The sequence below is a fragment of the Mixophyes fleayi genome, chromosome 9 (genome assembly GCF_038048845.1).
Source record: "Mixophyes fleayi isolate aMixFle1 chromosome 9, aMixFle1.hap1, whole genome shotgun sequence".
Taxonomy (NCBI): Eukaryota; Metazoa; Chordata; class Amphibia; order Anura; family Limnodynastidae; genus Mixophyes; species Mixophyes fleayi.
This window is the reverse complement of record NC_134410.1, coordinates 90,702,882-90,725,936: the sequence shown is the minus strand read 5'-3', so window position 1 is coordinate 90,725,936 and position 23,055 is coordinate 90,702,882. Positions and strand designations below refer to the sequence as shown.

Below are 23,055 nucleotides of genomic sequence, written 5' to 3'. Positions count from 1 at the left end.
TGCCTGTTTTCTACCGAATCAAATATAAAATACTTTAACTAACCAACAAAGCTGCACCAACATACATCTTTTCTGTTGTCTCAAAATATCTCCCAACTCGGCAACTCCATTCTGCACAAGATCTGCATCTCTCATCCAGCCTCATTACATCCTCCCATTCCCGGTTACAGGACTTTTTTCGTGCTGCACCAACTTTGTGGAATTCACTCCCAGGCACAAAAAGACTCTCCTCTGGTCTACAAACTTTCAAGCGTTCTCTGAAAATCCACCTCTTCAGAAAAGCTTATAATATTCCTCAACCACCCTCTTAACCTCACTAGATTACCCTATCACCACCCGTTACACAATTCACACAAGACAACTACCCCCTGACCAACATTGTTGTGTGACGGGATCATTTAGCTTACGAATCACTTTTACCTTAGCAGTCTGGCTGGACCGAAATGCAAGATGTAGACTTAACCTCATGTATCAAATTCCCATTGTCCCATAGATTGTAAGCTTGCGAGCAGGGCCTTCTTACCTCTGTGTCTGTTTTACCCAGTTTGTTTCTTACTGTATTTGCTCCAAATTGTAAAGCGCTATGGAATATGTTGGCGCTATATAAATAAATGATGAGACTTTTAAAATGTATCTTAAGCCTTGATATTTACACAATTAATAAAGTTTGCTGCTTCAGTGCTTTTAGACCTTTTTGTCAGATGGTTTACTGAAGTAAAATTACAAGCATTTCATAAGTGTCAAAGGCTTTTATTGACAATTACATTAAGTTTATGCAAAGAGTCAATATTTTCAGTGTTGATCCTTTTTGAAGACCTCTGCAATTTGCCCTGGCATGCTGTCAATCAACTTCTGGGCCACATACTGACTGATGGCAGCCCATTCTTGCCTAATCAATGCTTGGAGTTTGTCAGAATTTGTGGGTTTTTGTTTGTCCACCCGCCTCTTGAGGATTGACCACAAGTTCTCAATGGGATTAAGGTCTGCACATGTTTCCTTGCAGGTAACCATGGTTAACAGAGAAAGAACAATGATTTCAAGCACCACCCTCTAAAGCTTCCAGTCTGTTGTCCTACCTCAATCAGCATGACCGAGTGTTTTCCATCCTTGTACTCGTTAACACTCGTACCTGTTATAACAAGAGAATCACTGACATGATGTCAGCTAGTCCTTTTGTGGCAGGCCTGAAATGCAGTGGAAATGTTTTTGGAATAAAGTTCATTGTCATGGCAAAGAGGGACTTTGAAATTAATTGCAATTCATCTGATCACTTTTCATGACATTCTGGAGTAAATGCAAATTGCCATCATAAAAACTGAGGCAGCAGTCTTTGTGAAAAATTATATTTGTGCAATTCTCAAAACTTTTGGCCATGACTGTATACTTTCATTTAAGATGCTTTGACATTAAAATTTATGTATCATAATACATCAATTTAACTCTTTGTAATTTCCGAATTTGAGCAATTAGAACTGAATTATATTTCTCATCTAGTCCAACAAATTATGGCATTATTTCATGTATCATCTATATAGTTAGAATTAATCACGAATTTAAGTGAAGATGCATTGGTCTCATATACAATATATAATGAATTGTCACGGATATAACTTTAATCTACAATGCAATGCTCGTTCTAAATAGAATGGGTTAATTTTGAAAGAGGGAGTTGAAAGAGATAATTTAACGAATGAAACAGATATTACATATATGTAGTTCAGGATAACTATCACTGCGATTGGTTAGCATTCCTGCCCACCAACCCTGAAATAGGGAAAGATGGATTTTACCTACCACAACCACGTTTCTCGAATGATTGGTCCAGAGAACATTAAACTTCCTGGATTAATGGAGGATCGGATTAGCCGTGAACAAGCTCACAGGGCTAAATACTCATCAGCAAATGACTGTTTGAAGCAATTATAGCTCCAAATATCTGACCGTCTCTCTAATTGCCGGATAGAATGCCCGAGAATATATCAATTACCACATGGGTCTTTAAGAGGTAGCATTACACAATTAATCTGGCATATAGGTGCTGTAATTGCTCATATAGGCGTCTTATTAAGTTATATAATTGTCAGCTGTACAATGTCTGTATTAGCTTTTAACCTACACCTACAAACTTTCCCTGTTGGAATTATTACTACACCGGACTAACCACTCGCTAATCCTGCCTGTCAAAACACAGACTGAGTTAGATAAATACGGAGGATCAATTGTATGCATGCAATCATCCAGTTTCCAAATATTTATATTACGGCTTTACATAAATTAGACCTACTCCCCCCTTGTGTGAATCATTTCTGATTTCATACCTACCTATTTTAATCTAATCTACAGGGTGGTCCACAAGTGTGGAAACACATTAACTTTTTTTAAAAAAAATCCATTCAAGATGGCCACCATACTGGCCACATACTCTAAAAGTTTTCCACCACACCAAGATCATATGTGTAGACACTGGATTAATATTTCCTTACTCATTTCCATTTTAAAAGGGTGTTTCCATACTTATGGACCACCCTGTATTAATGGGGGATCAACAAAATTGCTAGCTACTACTCAAGGGTCACATTAACCTTCCAAACCTATAGAAAAGGGTTTAATGACACAACACAGATATACCTTTCTGTTGTGATTTTATCTTTGTAATGAGGGACCCAGGGATTAACGGTACATATTTTCTTGGAGCACCGAATAAAGGTAGATGGAATCTACATGACTAATCAGTCGGCTTATTATAGAAAACTTAATTTTAATACACTTTGTAGATCAGTAGATTCTCTGCCTTTGACATGTCATCATAACTGCCGATAAAGACTATTGCCAACACCATCCTTCATAGAGGATAATGTAACGCGGACATCAGTTGTTCGTTCTATTGATTCACAATTCCATAACCTTTTCTTCACCTATTCATAAGATTTTAATATTTTGCTTTAAGAGTTGCCACTCTTCTGTTAACGAATTATACAATTTTAATAGAAAATGACACATTTTCTTTGTGTCCAAAGTATGCACCAAACATTAATAACTAATCTTTTCTCCTTTTGCTATAAGCTAATTTTTGATTAGATTGCACAACTGACAGGTGAAGGTGTGACTAGCAGTTCTATAAATTTCTTCAATAATGAATGTTGCATTCTCAGGGATAGTGATACCACTTTGGACTAATCATTGTCATTTATTTAAAAAGCACCAGGAAATTCCGTAGTGCTTTACAATTGGGGACAAACACAGTAATAAACAATACTGGGTAATACAGAGGTGAAAAGGCCCTGCTCGCAAGCTTACAATAATGATCTCTGATTTCCTTGTGCATCTTTCTCCAAACTTTTAAAAGGTTTCTAGAATTGCTTGACGAACCCACATTGCAATGTTTATACTCATTTAAGTTTCTAAAAATAAAATGAAAGGCTTGTCCATGATCTTGTCACTTTCTGGTACTGAATTAAACCAGATACATCAATGCAAAAGACACTTCTTTCATTTAAAATGATAAACAATTCTTTAGAGTTAGGAAATAAGAATACTAGTTATTGGAGATGGGCAGGATACACCTTCGAAATCACCCATTCACCTGAAAAGTGAGACAAGGCTGCAAGATAACAGCCATAATCTCTCACTCTTCTATTTGATAAAACTGCAAGCAAAAAGGAAAATGTATGGTAAGTAATTACACCACAGACTTGTTTTGGGACTAAAAAGAAAAAAGGCCTGATGATATCAACACTCTTTAAAAGTTTAATGGAGCAACCATATGAAGCTATTAACAATCTTGTGACATAGTTAGTGGTTGGATTTTAGCAAATAATTATCAGGATGGTCTAGATTTTTTTTTTTTATTACTTTGGGAATAGAAAGCAGAGGCGGAAAGTCAGAGAATGAATCAAGGGAAAATCCTATTACAAAAATAAAAAGCATCCATTCCCAAAAGTAGTCTTGGGTGTTGAGAGAATAACCTCCTGGTCTTTAAGTTCAGACTTGTAGCAAGTCCACATGTGGGTGGCCCAACTTTCTAGTAATCTCAAAGAATAGAGTCTGGTTAAGGCACCATTCTGCATTGTCCAAGTAATGTGTATCTGATTCAGATAATTAGGTACAGTGTTCAAAATGTCTTTAAATGGATTGCTTAGATGGATAGGTTGTTTACCTCCACTTAAGTGAAGATCTTTGGAGCCAAAGTCTGTTGATTCAAGTTTTCTGGTACTTGACTAGCTGCTGAAACGCTTTGCCAGTGTCTGACTATATATAAATACTGCCCACAAAATAATTCTTTCTGAAATTCCTGAATATTTTTTTTACATACACACACTATATATATATATATATATATATATATATATATATATATATATATATATATATATATATATATATATATATATATATATATAAAATTGTTTTTCTTTGAGAACTCATAGTTCCACTAGTTGGTGTTCTGTCTTCACTATAACTTCCTTTTGGTCTGAATATAATCAGACAGACAGCATAACCACTCCTGCTTTAATGTTGTTTACTCAAGTAGTTAAGAACGTGATAACTCAAGTGGTAAAACTGTAATACAGAAATAATGGAATACATTTACAACATGAACAGATGCAATGTAATGCAAACATGAAAATCTAAGCAAAAGTGCATAACTAGGAAGCAATCTTACAATTGATGCTGTGCTAAGGGGAGAGATATACTGCACCTCTTCTTAGCATGTAATATCTAAAATGGAGAACTCCTGTAATTACCCATAATGCACTGAAAACTAAACTACAGAGGCCCTTAGAGTTCAATTTTAAGCTAATACCAGACTCGCCACTAGGTGGAGTTTACACAGAATACATATGTAAATATAAAAATACTGAAAGCATAACAGTTGGGCTTCCGAGCAATAAGAACTTTCATTTGTGGATATTACTATCTACTGAACTGACCAGGTAAACCAGTGTTCAGATGTACCTATTTTTTTTACCACAAGGATCCTTTTAACGGTCCTTGAATTTTCAATTTCTTGTACAGATATATACCTTCCTGTTGCAAACTTTTATAATTGCAATATGAATGGGCCTTGAAAGCTGCAAGAAACTTCTGGTATTTTAGCGGTCATTAGTCCAAGGACTAAATTGTTTAATCTTATTGGCATTTGAATAGATGAATGGACAGCAGTTACTTTCTGAAATAATCTTCCAACATTATTGTTTTATCCTGTTTGCTGAACCATTCAGATTATCTGGTAGGACTATTTGATAGACCCTGGGAGGGAACACATTGTGATTTCTTGTAATTGAGGATGTTGATTTTAGGCAATTCGCTTTAAAAGAAAATAAAGTACTTTTAAAAGGGTAATGCTCCAGGTTGGGTTGTTCTTTTTCCTATTTTTATGATGAGTGGAAAATAGTATTATGCCTTTTGGCAAGAACTAAGGACTCCTAATGTACAGTTCTGAATAATTTGATGGAAGCAATAAAGAACTAATATTCAGTAAGTGCAAGCACAGCCGGGTGTGTGTAATCGGAATTACGAGTTGTGTACTTCTTCTGAATAACACCATCAATTCATATGTTTATACATGCACTGGAATATGTGTATATTGTAAGTGGAAGCACAAGAGGGTTTTTGAGATAAATTTATAAAGTGGATTGGAGTGCTCAGAAGATTATTGGTTGGCACTAATACGATTGTTAAGAATACCTCATACGAATGTTTAGTAGGAGAGACTCAGGTGTAAGTGTATCAATGATATAATATACAAAAAAAAAGAAAAAAGGTGTCTAGCACAAAACCTCAAAATGTACAGAATATGACAGCAGCCACCTATATAAAAACTGATCCACCAATGAGTTAAAATCTAAATGCTACAAACAAACATATATTCACAAAGAAAAGGTAGAGAGTAGAAAAAGTGTATATTAGGGGCACTCTATGATTGTTTATTTATATAAAACATACATTTTAATGGTTCATTTAAAACGATAGTAAAGTCCCAAAATAGTACCTTAGTACCACTAGTAGCGAAATAAAACCAAAATAATAATCAAAATAAATTAGTTAAAAAGGCAGAACCAACTGCCTAGCCTCGCTGTGTGATATGTTTTGCAATTCCCTTAATTATATTATATCTGGGTAATATCGATCGTCACGCTGTCCAGGTGTCTGGCATAATAAGCAGTTTAACCAAATCAGTATAGGCACTATTAAAAGTGCAAGAGAGATAAGCTATATCATTACAAACAAATCCTATTTGCATATATAGTGTTATAAATCTAGTTCAAATGAATTATTTCCTTTCAATACTTTATTGATGGAGGGAGAAACAATTTAATAAAGTTGAATATATAACATTTGGGACAGAATCAAAACCATTATGTTTTCTTTTATAAAGTAAATAGGTCTAGATATCCCAATATAGTAAGAGTTGGTAGCGCGATTGTATTATATCCCGTTTTACACCACTGTGATCTTCTTTATTACAGAGAACACCAAATTAGCTACCTTCCAGTATCACTCCCTAATGAGATTGATATGGTGTCCCTCTTTGAACTACCAACACTTCCTAACAGATTGACTGTAATCACGCTCCCCTCTATACAAAGTTGTGGGGTAAGGTGATCATATAGTGCAGACCACCTCTGTTATGTTGTAGCCCCTTAATGTATCATATCTCCCTAGATCTAGTCCAACGTGTGTAGGGTGCACCAACCCAGCCATATGATAATAAATATTACAATAATAGACTGGGTATATGATTATCTGGTGCGTCGGTATATCTCCTTCTAAACAAACATATATATAGGCACGGCGCCAATATAAATAATACATACAATATTACATCAATATCAAATGATTCATATATAGTCTCTATCAGTTCTCACTAAAATACAGTTTCTTCAATCGCTTCAAACCATTACAGATGACCGTCCAATAGTCAAAACATGGACATGAACCAATAGTGATAAGTACTGGTCAATCTAGAATCATAATACTTGATGACGGAGGGTCATTCTTTATTTCTCCTGTATTCCCGTGATGCTATATGTAGGGGGAGAAATAAATCACAGATAAAACATCATAGTGCAGACTGTTATAAATGCAACTTGTGTTTGTAATACTCGTGATTCTTAACATGCAACACCTCACGTCTCCGAGTGATAGTTCTCAAAATTTCCGAAACCCCCCTTAAGAAGTGCACACTTACGAGAATCATCTCGAATCAAAAACCTGTAGTATGGAACGTATGGTATGTCATGGAACTCCTTATGGCACTAGGTGGTCTCCCATCCAGAAAACAACCCTGCCAAACTCTGCTTAGCATCCAAGATTCAACAATTCTTATTGCACTTCAATGGTTAGCAAGGGTCCATATGCATGTATATGTGAGAAAACAATAAGCACTCATAGTGCTTTATTTTTTAACTAAATAAATGATCATTTATTTCCAGGTATCCAACATCTCACAATATAAGTATATATAGAAAAATGCACAGCGAAAAATATCAGCACATCACGTCCAAGTTAGACTTTTACCATTATGCAGATGGTATACTGCATGTAAACATTAAGTGAAGAGCCAGCTTACTCCACTGACACCCACCTCAGGAAAAGAGCTGTACCGTAATGAGTGTGTGTACCCCAACAGCCTTAGTGTCACAATTATGAAAACTTCTTAAAATGGGATGACCAGGAATGGAATTCATAGCCATTTTTGATGTTCCTTAGATGTTCCAATATATTGTATTGTACATACTTTTAGGTTAATTGGCTGCTATCAAAATTGACCCTAGTCTCTCCCTGTCTGTCTGTGAGTGAGTGAGTGTCTATATTAGGGAATTTAGACTGTAAGCTAAAATGGGGCAGGGACTGATGTGAATGAGTTCTCTGTACAGCGCTGCGGAATTAGTGGCGCTATATAAAATAAATGATGATGGTGATGTCCACACAATTCATAGAATTGTAAGTCATGAAATTCTTAATGTTATACACCTGGCCTGTAGATGATGATTGAATTGCCATTCTACTTTTAATTTCCTTTGGAGTATTTCTGCATACAATGCACGACCCACATCGGGAAAAACCTTTGGTCTTAATATCCCTTTTCCATTTTCTAAGGTGAATTGTGACCAGATGGTTCCTAAGGGTAGGGGCCTTCCTGTAAATAATTCTAGGATACTCTGAAATGATTCCTTGTAAGAGAGGATCTCTACCTAAAACAGGTCCAATGGCGCTTAATGATTTTTTCAATATCCTTATGATACGTGTTGTACTGTGTAACAAAATGGATACCCATAGTCTTTGCAAATTTCTTGTGTTCTTCCTCCCTATTTTATGGAGCTAAAAGTACTCTCCTATCCATGTCCCCTATTTTATATATTACCTTGTCAAATTGATCATTTTTATATCCTCGATGTAAGATTTTTTTAAGGAACATGACTGCTCTTGAAATGCACCCGATTCCGTACAAGTTCGTCCAGGCCCGGCGCTCCCATTAGGCAAGGTTAGGCACTTGCCTAGGGCGCCGGGCTCTGGAGGGCGCCTTAGAAATAAAATTACTTTAAAACTGTGCGGCGACCGCTAACCATACCTTTTCACGGCCGCCGCACAGCTTCCGATAAATCCATGTGGAGGGGGGAAGGGGCTATGGATCACCATCGCCGCCTCTCTGCTCCGTCTCCTCCCCTCCACTCACTGTCGGGCGTGACATGGCCCGACAGTGTCAGTGAGTGGAGGGGAGAGCAGACGGAGCAGAGAGGCGGCGGTGTTGAGGCAAGGTAAGGAAAGACGCGGGGAGGAGGGAGGGGGGCGCCGGTTTTTAAAGTGTGCCGGGGGGGTGCAGATTTTGAGATTTTGACAGTGCGCCTAGGGCGGCAAGGACCCTAGCACCGGCCCTGGGTTCGTCTAATACATTGAAACCGACTTATGGAAATACTGTCTAACCATTTTTGAAAATGGTTACTATTAGTGGCAATAAAAGCATTAGAGTCAGTCAGTTTACTAGAATTGCTAGTAAGTAAACGTTGATTACTAACATATATCCACAAACCTAAAAAATGTACTACTTCTTTGCTAATGTTATAAGTTAATTTAATATTTAGAGTATTACAATTTAACTGGTCACAAAAATCCTTTAAGGATACATCGTTTCCTCGTCATATAAAAGAAGACTTGTTTATATTATTATTATGTACTTATATTAGCGCCATGCCTATATATGGCAATGGGGGGTTGGTGAGCGCTCCTCTATTGGTGGTGAAAGAAAGAGGCTGCTTAGGGGATTTAAGAAATACAAAGGGTAGTTCCGACCCTTAAGAAATAGTTTAAAGATGGTTTCCCCGTAGCGCACAAAAGTAGGCAGAAATGTAAGAAATGATTTATTTAATCACAAAGCTGCAATGGTAAACATGCAAGGTAGCAATCTTAAAACAATACATATAGTATGAACCAGCAAGATAACAGGCTCCAAACCCTGGATCAGCAATGGTCCTTTAAAGGGTGGACACGGAGGTCCCAAAATTGAAACAGTTAATTGAGTCCCAATACAAAGCGTTGTTCCAAACGTTAATGGGATTTGCAGTCTTTGTATCTATATAATGGCAATAGTCCGTGCTAGGATGTAAGTATAGTCGGAACTGCAGTAAAGTTCCGGCACAAGGTAGTATATGATAATCAACACAGAGCTGCAATGGTTAACATGTAATGCAAGGTGACAACCTAAATGCATCCATATAATACCAAAATACACTGGCTCCAAATCTATAATCAGCAATAGTCCTTTAATATTGGACACAAAGGTCCCAACAGACTGATACGATTGAATGAGTCCCAATGTAAAGCGTTGCTCCCAACGCAATTGAGTTTGCAGTCTCTGTATCAATATAATGCTATTACTCAGTCACTAAATATCAGTAGAGTAGGTTGGCATTGGGCAGTCAAAGACTCTAATCCAGTAGTGAAGGCCTCGTAGTGTCGATTTCACTCACCCCTGTAGTGTTAGTAGTGCCGCTGTATCCTCTGGATATGCAGAGTGAAGGCGAGCCTCCAAAAGTTGGTGTAGTCGCGGCCGCGGCTAACACCAAATAGCGCATCCGGCGTGGGAAAAAAAAGGCAAAGAAAAGTCGCTGTTCCAAAATCCGGTTCTGCATGTAATCAATAGCGGAGTTGAGGGTGGCAGCTATCACCCAACGCGTTTCGCTTACTGCTTCATCAGGGAAGTATGTTAGGTAGAGGCAGCTCCATTCTTATAGAGGCACTTGTACAGGGATCGGATAGGTGATTGGCCGCTTTGAGGTAGGCTTCTAATTGGTTGAGGAAATGATTGAAGGAGGGTTGGACCAATGGTTATGCAGACAAGATGAAATAGTAATGAAATAGTAGTGAAACACTAACATATGTCGGTTTATAATAGCAGGCAAAGAGTATAAAGGAACAGAAAATGCTTTCTAAATGGATTGGTTTCTAAAGAAAGTGATTCAGTTCAAAGTCTATGTTTAGACCTTTGGGGGCTAAGGTCTGCAGGTTGAAAATAAACTTAGACTCCTCTTGTGAAATTGATCTAATATAGTCCCCACCTCTCCATGATTTATTCACTTTCTGTATGCCTATGAAGTGGAGAAGGGTGGGTTTTTTTTCATGGTGGGTAAGGAAGTGCTCGGAGACACTGTGGTTTTCAAAACCATTCCTGATGTTCCTTTGATGTTCACTTATCCGTACATGGAGCTTCCTAATAGTTCTCCCTACATATTGTAGGCCGCAAGGGCACTGGAGTAGGTAAATGACGCCCATGGAGTCACAAGTAATCTTACTGCTGATGGTTTCCCATTTGGTATTCCTCAATATCTCTAGTACGTGACTGGTGTCTCGTAGATAGCTTTTCTGCTTGGTGACTATTGGCTGTAGAAAAAAGTCTATATAACTTGATAGATTGGTGGTCAGGTATTGGATTCCCGACACGATTGGCCTCCCTGGTGGATGTTCGAGGGACTTATGGATCTTAGGCAACTGATAGAAGACCGGTAGCCTTGGGAATTTAATATATAGATAATCGAATTCAGCCTTACTGATAATTCCTTTCTCAAATGTTGGTTTGAGAAGATTCATTAATTCCTTCTGATAGAGTAGAGTGGGGTCACTAGTTAGTAACTCATAGGTGCTGTTGTCATTAAGTTGTCTGTTTAGTTCTTCAAAGTAGTATTTTTTGTTGAGGATCGTGATCCCTCCTCCCTTATCAGCTGGTTTGATGATAAGGTCAGGGTTGTCTTTTAGTTCCTTCAATGCTTTTCTTTCCTTAAAGGTAAGATTAGAGTTCTTATTGGCCTGGTGATTGATAGAAAGACTATCCAGGTCTTTCGCCACCATTTTTTGGAACGTGGTTATAAACGGTCCTTTAAGGTAAGTGGGGTAAAATTTTGATTTTTCTTTCAAATTAGTCCTTAAATATTCAGTAGTGTTATCATGTCGTTCACCTGTGGAGGGTGTTATCGTTTCTGCTTTTGGATTGACAAAGTATTTTTTAATGGTGAGTTTTCTAATGAATTGATGCAGATGTATACAGGTATCAAATTTGTTCAAGGCTCTATCTGGTGCAAACTTTAAGCCTTTTCCTAATAGATCTAGCAGTGGTGTAGTAAGTTCAGTATTACTGAGGTTAAAGATGCCTCTATGACCAGTAGTTATTTCCTTATCTTTGGTCTGGCACCTCTTAAATCTTCCTCCTCTTCTTCCTCTTAGGGTTTTGGTCTTTTCCGTGTGTTTCCCAGAGAAAGAAGTCGGTCTATATTGTGGAGGGGTGTATCTGTTGCACATAGTTTCGGAGATGTGGGATTGGATAGCGTAGCTTTCTGTGCCAGTCCTAAAAAAAGGTCAATATTTTCTTCAGTTTCAAAGTCCAGATCTGGAAGATTTATCTTTTGCTGTTCCGTTCGACCCAATTTCTCTAAACTCTTTATGATATGTGGCTTGTCCTTTATTAAAGCCTTCTTGCACTCTCCCAGAATGCCCTTTATTTTTTTTAAAGGTGGTGTTCCTAGTCTGGATCCTAAATTTATTGGATTGAGGGGTTTGTAGACCCTTTTGGTATATTCCTTAGCAGGGGTTTTCTTGATAAGAGGTAATCTCTGGGGATATCTTTTGAAATGATTATTATATTTGTATTTGGAGGGGTTCCTCTTGACAGGTGTAAAGTTAGGATTACTGTCATGTGTGTTGCGTGCACCGTTTCTGAAGTTTCGGTTTGAGGGCTTAGGGTCGCAATCTTCGTAATATCTTGTATCCCTTAAGAATTTCTTTTCTTTATTCTTAATGATTTCTTCCTCAATGACCTTAACTTTGTTGATTGTAAGGCTCTCTAATTTATTATAGTCCTCCAGATGCTGTAGGGGTTTAAATTTATCATAAATTAGATCAATTTCTTCCTCGATCTTTTTTAGGGTGGTTTCTCTATCCAAGATTATCAATCTCATTAATGAAAAAGAACAGAGTTCTAGGATTTCATTCCATGACCTCATAAACTGGGTGTTGTCCTGATTGAATGTGGGAGGTTTTTTTAATTCTTAGTACCCTCGGGATGATCTTTTTGTCTATACATTTTGACAAAGTGGTGGCCTTTGAACTGAATCACTTTCTTTAGAAACCAATCCATTTAGAAAGCATTTTCTGTTCCTTTATACTCTTTGCCTGCTATTATAAACCGACATGTTACTGTTTCACTACTATTTCATTACCATTTCATCTTGTCTGCATAACCATTGGTCCAACCCTCCTTCAATCATTTCCTCAACCAATTAGAAGCCTACCTCAAAGCGGCCAATCACCTATCCGATCCCTGTACAAGTGCCTCTATAAGAATGGAGCTGCCTCTACCTAACCATACTTCCCTGATGAAGCGGTAAGCGAAATGCGTTGGGTGATAGCTGCCACCTTCAACTCCGCTATTGATTACATGCAGAACCGGATTTTGGAACAGCGACTTTTCTTTGCCTTTTTTTTCCCCACGCCGCATGCGCTATTTGGTGTTAGCCGCGGCTACACCAACTTTTGGAGGCTCGCCTTCACTCTGCATATCCAGAGGATACAGCGGCACTACTACCACTACAGGGGTGAGTGAAATCGACACTACGAGGCCTTTACTACTGGATCAGAGTCTTTGACCGCCCAACGGCAACCTACTCTACTGATATTTAGTGACGGAGTAATAGCATTATATTGATACAGAGACTGCGAATTCAATTGCATTGGGTGCAACGCTTTACATTGGGACTCATTCAATCGTATCAGTCTGTTGGGACCTTTGTGTCCAATATTAAAGGACTATTGCTGATCCAGGGTTTGGAGCCAGTTATCTTGCTGGTTCATACTATATGTATTGTTTTAAGATTGCTACCTTGCATGTTAACCATTGCAGCTTTGTGATTCAATAAATCATTTTGTCACGGGCACTAGGAGTCTTTACCCAGTATCACCCGCTGATGGTCTTATCAGAGCAGTAGAGTTGGTATATGATACTCTGATGGCAGGGTGATAATGGAACTGGAAACAGCAGATGGTTAGAGAATGCTCAGAAAGTCTATGACTAGCAGCACTGGTAAACAATAGGTAACTGAACACGAGGATCTGGATGGACAAGGACACGTGAGGGTAGTCAGTGGTCTGCGCACGGCAAGTTGTACCACTGCTATAGTGAGAAGAATGTCCAGGAGTAATAAGGAGGTGGAAGTCAGCGGTCTGCATATAGCAAGTTGTACCGCTGTCTGTAGTGAAGGAATGGAATCCAGGTGAAGGTAACGGGGAAGTCAGTGGTCTGCGTGTAGCAAGTTGTACCACTGCTTATGTGAGAGGATATATGCAACTGGTGACACAGGGAAACAGGAATCAGTGGTCTGCCTCTAGCAAGTTGTACCACTGAATATATATGTGAGGAAGGACACGAGGAGATAAATGCTATGCAGAGTCTACACGGGTACACTGAACTTGATCCCACGTTGAACTGCACACAATAATAATAATGAATGAACAGCACTGCACAGATAAACAAAGTCACTAGAATAGTCCAGCAAAAGAAAACACAGTCAATAATAGCAATAGTCTCAGAGGATGGAAACTCCGGAGGAGAACAACTCAGTCCAGATGGATATGCAATACAGCAGCACAGTCAATGAGAAGTATGCATACCGTGGTTCAGATGAGCAGGCTGTTAGAGATAGCTGCAGGGATACCTGAGCGGCAGTGAACTGACGAGATGAGAAGTCCTTGCAGAGTGGGAGCGGCAGGTAGGTGCAGTGCACTGTAGGTAGGCCAGCAAGGACGACAAATACTCAGGAAGCAGTAGTATATCGAATTGAACAGCAGGAGACCACGGAAGAGCTGAAGCGATGTAGCAGAGCTGGAAGCCGAGGAGCGTAGACTCGATGCTAACAGGCAAGTTGACACAAATGGACACACTGTAGAAGCAGTAGGCAGCGGGTCAGCTGACGGCAGGTGGAATGCAGACTGGAGCGCTGAGATGAGCAGGACTCTGAAGACACGCTGAAGTAGCTAACAGGAATCAGCTGGAACAGTAGCGATGTAACACAGGAGAGTTGGAGAGATCTGTAACTTGTTAGACACACGGAGGCAGCGGATAGGAATCAGCTGCTGGAGTCACGATGAAACACAGGAGAGTTTGCAGTAATCTGTAACTGTAGATATACGGAGGCAGCGGATAGGAATCAGCTGCTGAAGTCACTAGGAACACGAGGAGTAGAAGGGGTCTGGAAACCACAAACGGCAAACAGGAATCAGCATAAGCTGAACACACGAGGAGGCACTGGAACACCTTCAGAGACTCATGAGGAATGAGACTCCAAGATCAGGCAACGTGGTATTGACCACAGGTGCTTAATATAGGGAGTGTTGCCTGATCAGCCAATTAAGTTAAAGGAACAGAACTGAAGGTTAGAAGGGACTGCACATGCGCAGTACCTCATTATAATGGACGGACACAGTTCCTAGCTACCTTAGAAGTAGCACTCACAGTCCGGTGAGTGACACATTTCTTACATTTCTGCCTACTTTTGTGCGCTACGGAGAAACCATCTTTAAACCGTGCCTATATATGTTTGTTTGCAGTATTCAGGTGTAAGTGTGTTTTACACTAGAAGGAGTAAACTTTTTTCCTCAAGTTTCTTGTATGTTTTTATCAGGTGCACCATTATACTTACCTGAAATCATTTATCTGGATTATTATCAGTGGGGTGGCACTGTTGGTGGGCATGCAGCAGCACTTAGGGTACGCTTAGGGAGACATATATATCATTTCATTAAGATGAATTTGTCAGAAGCCAATTAACTCACCTGCATGTCTTTATATTGTGAAAGGAAACTTGAGCACACGGAGAAAACACACTCAAATACAAGAACAAACTCGACACCCTGTACAGCTTGAATGATGCAGAATATATTACTGATTTCATGAGTCCGGAATCACTTCCATGCTAAATAGGAGGTTATGATCATTGCTGTGAAGGTGATGAATTGTTTAAGAAACAGCATTGCTCCTACCCCCCAATGTAATTACAACTACCATACACATGCACATATAATTATGTCTGCTGCTACCACTCACCCTCATCATCCTGTGTCTTTTATGCATTGTCCCATTGCCTCCTTTATCACCCTCATGCCATGTTTTCCATTTCCTCATCCATGTCAAGCATCTAAGCTTATGGTCTCATCATGACTTTTCAGTCTGCTGCACCCTAGTCTCCTGTACCCCTTTATCTAAAGTTTGACAAGATCATCCCACCATTACCACAATGTCTTAGAAGTGCATATAGAGGCAAAATTGCAATGCCCATCTATAAGAAACAACGTTAATACACCCAACTTGTTAAACCCTTAGTGTTTAATGCAAAAAAAAAAAAATGTATTAAAGTACAGTGCAGTTAACTAGCACAACTTTTGTTTTATGTCACCTGGTAGAATATCCTCATAATGTGCAAAGAGCACTGATAACACATTACCACATCACAGAAGTGTAATTGATTACAAAGCCTTGGGTAACACATGCACAATACAAAGGCAGTACTTAGGACCACTGTAGAAAGATATCAGAGAACAGAAAAAGCCTATCTATTGAAATGAGAGAAAAACAGCAAATATAATATCACAAATATTATATGACGTCAGTTTTATATAAGTTTGAGGAGGTTACTGGTTTGCAGATAAAGTAATGCTAGGGATGTTATCACATAACCACCCCTTTCATTAAATATAGGAATGTCTTAAAATGTTATTTGCATTAGGTTTAGTACCTAGTAGTCGATAATACATGATCTCTCTCTTTTCTGTATACGAAGAACGTTTCTAGAATTAGACAATCGCCCATGTTCTAAACGAGAACGCCAGTCTAATTAAAATGTAAAATCTCACTTGCAACTGGTAAAATTGCAGGTGTCCTCTGCCCAGTACATAGTGAGATATATTAATCTGCAGCTCATTCAAACCAGGTACATCTTAAACACAAGCCTCCTTTTCAAAATTCTCCAGATGGTACAACTTGAGACATGCTAACCGCATGTATACTGGATTGGAAATTTTAGCTAGGAAAGAGATTTTGGGAAAAAAGTCGTAGAGAGATTGCAATCCTTCCTTAATATATTAGTGTGACATATTTGTGCAGTCAGAAATTACAAATAAACCAAGTGTAACAGTGGGTTAACAATAAGCAGTTGTGGGGACTATAAAAGTTTGTTTTGAAGCCTGACAGATGTCCTCATTTGTCAACCCAGTAACAAAGTGTTATATAGCACTCTGGTACAAGTATAATGGACTTATTTCAGTTTATTCAAAGTTTCAATTATTTTGTGAGGCAGCATTTTGAACTTTATAGTATGAGATGCTTTACACATCACACAATAAAATAAAAAGATGGAATCTACCTACCAATTAGCTTTGGACCTGGTAAAATTTATTTGTGAACGTAGGTGACTGAAACATTAAAGTCTGTTCAGTGTCTTATTTATAATGCCTAATAATATTTAGTGAGCTAGAAGTGGCACGGCCATGGAGAACAGCCTATAGGTTTTATTGTATGGGAAATAATAAGCCTATTGCCCAGATTTAATCACCACTCTCTTCCTTTAAAATCTTATTATGGAGGGTCAACCAAGCATTTTGCTTGGTTTATACATTTAAGTATTAAAACCAAAAAAATAGCAAAATCCTATGTACATTAATATTCGGCATTAACAAGCAATAGACTTACAAACTGATAGCCGACCAGGGGAAGCAGAGGAGGAGAGGACTATTATACAACTGGTGGCCCAGCATACATAACCAGTCTGTGAACTGAATCATAATTACCACAGAGGTCATTAAGCCTGACACATTTTCAATGCTCGAGGAAGAAGTATTCCACTTCGATACTAGTCACAGGGTGCATTCTATGCAGCTGGCTTTCTACATGGTTCATTGATACCATAAGCCCCAAATGGCTATATAGCTGCAAAACTAAAAATACATAGATTTATATTTTCAGCTATAATAAAGTGTCTATTGCTGGACATGGTGACTCATTTCAGTTATCCTGCATCCAGGAGAGGGGGGCAAGCTACTCAAAGAGCCAAGGGACTACCAAAATGCTCATATTCTGCCTTTATGATGCACAATTGTATCAAGTGTATACACCAAAGTGTATACCAACTGTATCAAGGACAGGGGACAAATACATAAAGAGAAGAGGGGATTCACAAAGTACCAAAAATGTGCTGGATTTGGCAGTTGTAAATGCCATCATTTTGTAGATCAAAATAACCTTCTTGCATTTCAGATATTGTGGCTTTCTTTGACGTTTACTTCTAGAGGCTATCCCTCCATTTTGATACAACATATTAAACTGTGTGACATTGATCCTTACTTCTATTTGGGAGAGAGCAGTTGGTAGTAAGGTTCTACTATTTAATTAATCCTCTATTTATTGTTGGTAGCATTGATAGAATTCAGAATCAACAAGCAATCAAGGTAGAAGGAATAGTCTTACCAATGTATAGAAGTCCAGGATGAAGTAGAGGACGAGAGGGCTATTATGCAACTGGAGGCCCAGAGTACATAAGCGACCTGTAAACTGGATCATATTGTCCACAGAGGTCATCAAGCCTGACAATGTTTCACTCCTAAAAAAAAAAAAAATAACTGAATCTTAAGTACATAATATTTAATGATTAACCAAGTATCCTGTTATCAATAATGAAGAAATGATAAAACAGGGTGGTTAATAAAATATTTTAAAAAACAAAGACAAAAAAAACCCAAAACCTTATTTTTTATAAAAATCTTTGTTTTCAAAATACTCCACCGATTTAGAGAAAGACAAACCCAAAAAAATAAGGAGGCCAAAAATCCTTCCTGAACCCATACTTGAATTTGAAAAACCCTTGGATTAACCATTTTGTGACCATAGTGTTTAACCCTTTCATGACCAAATAAATTTTAGGGTTGGGGTGCATCTATTGTTTAGGGAACTATTTTTCTTTTAAAATATTTATTTTTATATTCGTTTTCTTGAAAGAAATAGGGGTTTCTTTAATGGAATATATAACTTTTGATATTAAGTTTTTAATATAGGGAAAAAATATGCAATTGTAAGGAAAAATACTATTGTTTTTAAAAGATTCTACTTTCTGTAACCTTACGCTCTTAGTTTAGTGCAAGACCATTCATTTACCTTAAAGGTCCTCCCAAATAATATTTTCAAGTTGTTTATTGATAGATATATATTTATCCATCTGTATGTTTAATGAGCGGCAATATATAAAGGAATGGTCTAACATCAAAATACTACAAGTTTGCTGGGGAATTGGTGAATTGGCATTTTCTTCCTCCTCCTGGGAGTGTACTCAAACTATACCAGCAAGACATGATATTTATGAACATTCATACTGCTAGCATAAACAAATCTTTCATGGGTCACCGAGTCATTTGCAAGGGCTATCCAACATATATAATATATATATATATATATATATATATATATATATATATATATATATATATATATATATATATATATATTTATATATTATATATATATATATAATTCTATCGTTTTCAAAAAAGCATTGCCAAAGCTATTGTATTGTGTTTCCAAAGCACAAAGTAATTTATTTTAGCAGATGTAAAATTTAACAGTTCAATACATAATTATAATACAGTACAGCCAATACCAAAAGATAAATACATACCGCTGCGTTCGCTTGCGCTAGCTGCGCTCCCACGGGTACCAGTGAATAGTATTTCACTCCAGAACACTGTGGTCAGAGAATGACTGAAGCCAGTGGGAGCACAGCAATATTATATACACTCAGTGTTACAGAGAAAACAATGTAGATGACGTGGCTTGCTTCTATAGGTCCAGACTTCAGGTGGGTCCAGTGTAAACAGGTCATAGGCTAGTTCCAACAACCCCCTTTATTTCTTTAGACATTTATTCCCTAACATCACTAACTAGAGTATGCAATGTGCAATCTCTTCGGCGAAGGAACCGGACAACTGCTGATAAATAGGGGATTAAAATGATACCAGACATGACATATTTCCTTTAACCTGTACCATATGTTACTAACATGCATATAACTTATAATATTAAACCTAAATACTACTATATTTTGACATAAATCACTGTGTTGCAACTACAATTAATGTGTACTAATTACATATGTGTGTTTGTGCGAATGTGTATAAAAGTGTAAAAACTGTTATTGCCACGTGTTGCGGCTGGATACGCCCTTCCACACCGTAGCGTGCTCTACGCATACAACCAAAGTTTGCTCGATATTAATTGAAATGACTTTATCCAATTTGCTGACTTCGACAAAGCCACATTTGTTTTGGAGTGTCTATATTTAAGAACCCCCCCCCCCCCCCGAAGACGATAGGACAATCTTACCACCTTTTCGACAAATCTAAGCATACATTTCTTTTCTCTAGTTACCTGGCCTGCTTAGCCCAGAGACAAGCTGTCAAAAAGGACCATCCGTACTTAATGGCCATATTAAACAATTAACAAAATTGGGACATTCTTTGAGCTCTGTAAAAACTGACATGCATCGTAGGCAAATTATATAGACCTCCATCTAATAGGCTATTTAAATGAAAAGTCTAAATTGCCCCTAGATTTGATGTAATATCTTGAGACCCCCATTACAGAAGTGGAGATGGACCAGGCAATGATGTCACAATTTACAATGTCCTTTACAATAGGCCCTCGGCGTGGATGCCATCTCATTAGAGATTTCTAAGAAATTTGGGGAATTTTTTCTCTCAAAACTTCTGGACAATTTTGCCCAATTATTCCAGGTCATGCTGGACACTTCCATTTCAGGGGCTTGATATATAGTTATTAACAAACCCTGCAAGGCCCAGATTCCAATGGCCCAATATCTCTGCTAGCCATGGATGTCAAAATGCTTACGAAAATCTTGGCTACCAGACTCAACAGTCATCACCCAAATTGTCCATCCAGGACAATTAGAATTTACATCTCTTATCCCGTGTCACCACAGAATTTACATCCGACAAGTCAACCCCCTCCAATCTTAGCAGTGAGCTTTTCTGTGGAAGTTGAAGAGACACTGTGGATTGGAAGCCGGCTTTTTCCACTTGGCAAGTTCACTGTACTGAGCTCCAACAGACAGAATTTACATTGATGATTATACAACGGGCCCCTTTTGGTCTGGGATGAGGCACTAGCCATTGAATCTCTTGCTTGCTTAATTCGATGTCATCCAAATATTTAGGCTCTCCACCGCGGATTACTCCACATTGCTTTACATGCAGATGACATTAAAGGGAGAATTCAGTTGATCGCTTTGTTAGTAAGAAAAGCAAAATATCCGCGTTAAAATTACCGTACTAACGGTAATAGTGTGCGAGCCACATTGTTCTCACAAACAAATATCAATTGAATTCCCCCCTAAAAGGTATACACAGCACAGGGAATAAAGTGGCAACACTATATCTAATATATAAATCTTACAAATGTGTGTGTATGTATGTATATATATATATATATATATATATATATATATATATATATTATATATTGTTAGTCGCGGCGGCCGCGACTGTCTGTAGTCCTCCGGGCGTCCCGGCCGTCACTATGACAACCGGGACGACGTCACTTCCTGTAGCTTCGTCCCGGTTGCCTGGGCAACAACCCGGACGCTGGGGAGCTTCTGGCGCCGCGCCCGGCCAGCTGTCAAACAGCCGGGCGCGTGCGCACAAGGGACTTCACTACCAGCCCCTCAAGGCTGAGTTCAGCCAGCCAATCAAGGCTGATTAGGAAGAATGGTTACTGCTGGCACTCTGCTATTCCCATTGGCTGCAGGCTCTGCATGTTCATCAGTCTGCAGCTGAGGACACAGTCTGGTCTGTGTCCTGATTGGCCATCTGTACTATTTAAGGCAGTGAGGACTGGGCCTCACTGCCGGTTATAGCATCCTGTTCACAGTTCTGCTGCCTGCTTGTTCTCTCTGCTTGGTGTTAAAACCTGTGACTGACTTTCCGTGTATGACCCTCGCTTGTTCCTGGACCTTGAACCTACGCTTCTGACCCTGACAATTTGCCTGAAAACCGGATTCTGCCCCTCCGCCAGTGCCCCTGACCTTTCGCTTGTCCCTGGATTCCGAACCTGTGCTTGTGACCTCTTACCTTGGTTTACTCTGCCTGAAGCTCACGCTGCTGTCCGCCAATCACTCCACTCCTGGGTTTTCCTTAGCCGGTATACGATTCTCGACCCTCTGTCAGCCTGCGGCCAAGTCTGTCCCCACCACTAGGGGCTCCAGCGAACACCAGGCTTTCGGAGTAGACTCCAAGTTTTATTGCGCTGGCTAGGGAGTTCCTATCATTATAACCGGCCTAAGAAGATTGGTGTTATACTGCCATAGACAATGGCGAATCGAATCTGTCTCCAGCCCAGATCCTGGCGAACCAGATCCAGACGGTTTCTCAAGTCGTACAAGGTTTATCCCAGCGTTTGGCAGCCCAAGAAGAGGCTTCCAGAAACCTGCAGCTTCAGCAAGCCCCCGCTGGCGTCACACCAGAGCCGAAGATGAATTTGCCTGACCGTTTCTCTGGAAGTAGGTCTGCTTTCCGCAACTTCAAAGAGAGTTGCAGGTTATACTTCCGCCTGAGACCACACTCCTCTGGTTCTGAACAGCAAAGGTTATGGATCGTTATATCTCTACTTCAGGGCGACCCTTAGTCTTGGGCCTTCTCCCTTCCTTCTACCAGTCCAGCCTTGCAGACCGTGAATGCCTTCTTCCAGGCCCTGGGGTTACTAGGGAACTTTCTGAATATCCATTTGGCTCAGACGCTCAATATTCCGGATATCAAGTTGGGATCAAGCATTACCACCTGCGGTTTGGATGGTAACCCCTTGCCTGGGGGTAGAATATTCGCTAAGACTCCAATGGTTCGGTTGTTTGTAGGAGCCCTCCATGCGGAGGAGCTCTCTTTTTTACCTAATTACCTGTCCCTCTGCTCCATTGATTTCGAGGTATCCTTGGCTTCGCAGCCATAATCCTCTTATTGATTGGAAGAGAGGGGAAATCATCCGTTGGAGCCCAGAATGTTCCGCTTCTTGCCTGACTCTACCCCTTAGAGCTCTCCAGCCTAGTCCGGATTTACTGCCTGAACCCTATCAGGACTTTTGTGACGTATTCTGCAAAAGGAAAGCTGATACACTTCCACCACATCGAGAATATGACTGTGCGATTGATCTAGTACCAGGTTCCAAGTTGCCCAAAGGGCGTTTGTATTCCTTATCCATCCCTGAGACTCAGGCCATGGAGCAATATGTGGAGGAAAACCTGAAGAAAGGATTCATTCGTCCCTCCAAATCTCCCGTAGGTGCAGGTTGCTTTTTTGTTTTTAAAAAAGATGGCAGCCTTAGGCCTTGCATCGATTTCCGTGGACTGAATAACATCACTATTAAGAACACGTATCCTTTACCATTGATTTCTGTTCTGTTCGACTAGCTTAAAACAGCCACTATATTCTCGAAGATTGACCTCCGAGGGGCCTACAATCTTA

General features: G+C 39.2%; 1 protein-coding gene across 1 annotated transcript in view; it reads right to left on the bottom strand.

The window, feature by feature from the left end:
- CENPI (centromere protein I) overlaps positions 1-23,055 on the bottom strand; it is a 156,593-nt gene that overhangs the window by 15,079 nt on the left and 118,459 nt on the right. Inside the window, exon 16 of the mRNA XM_075184668.1 lies at positions 18,005-18,137. Within this exon, the coding sequence (XP_075040769.1) occupies positions 18,005-18,137 (133 nt within the window). The remainder of the gene's footprint in view (positions 1-18,004; positions 18,138-23,055) is intronic.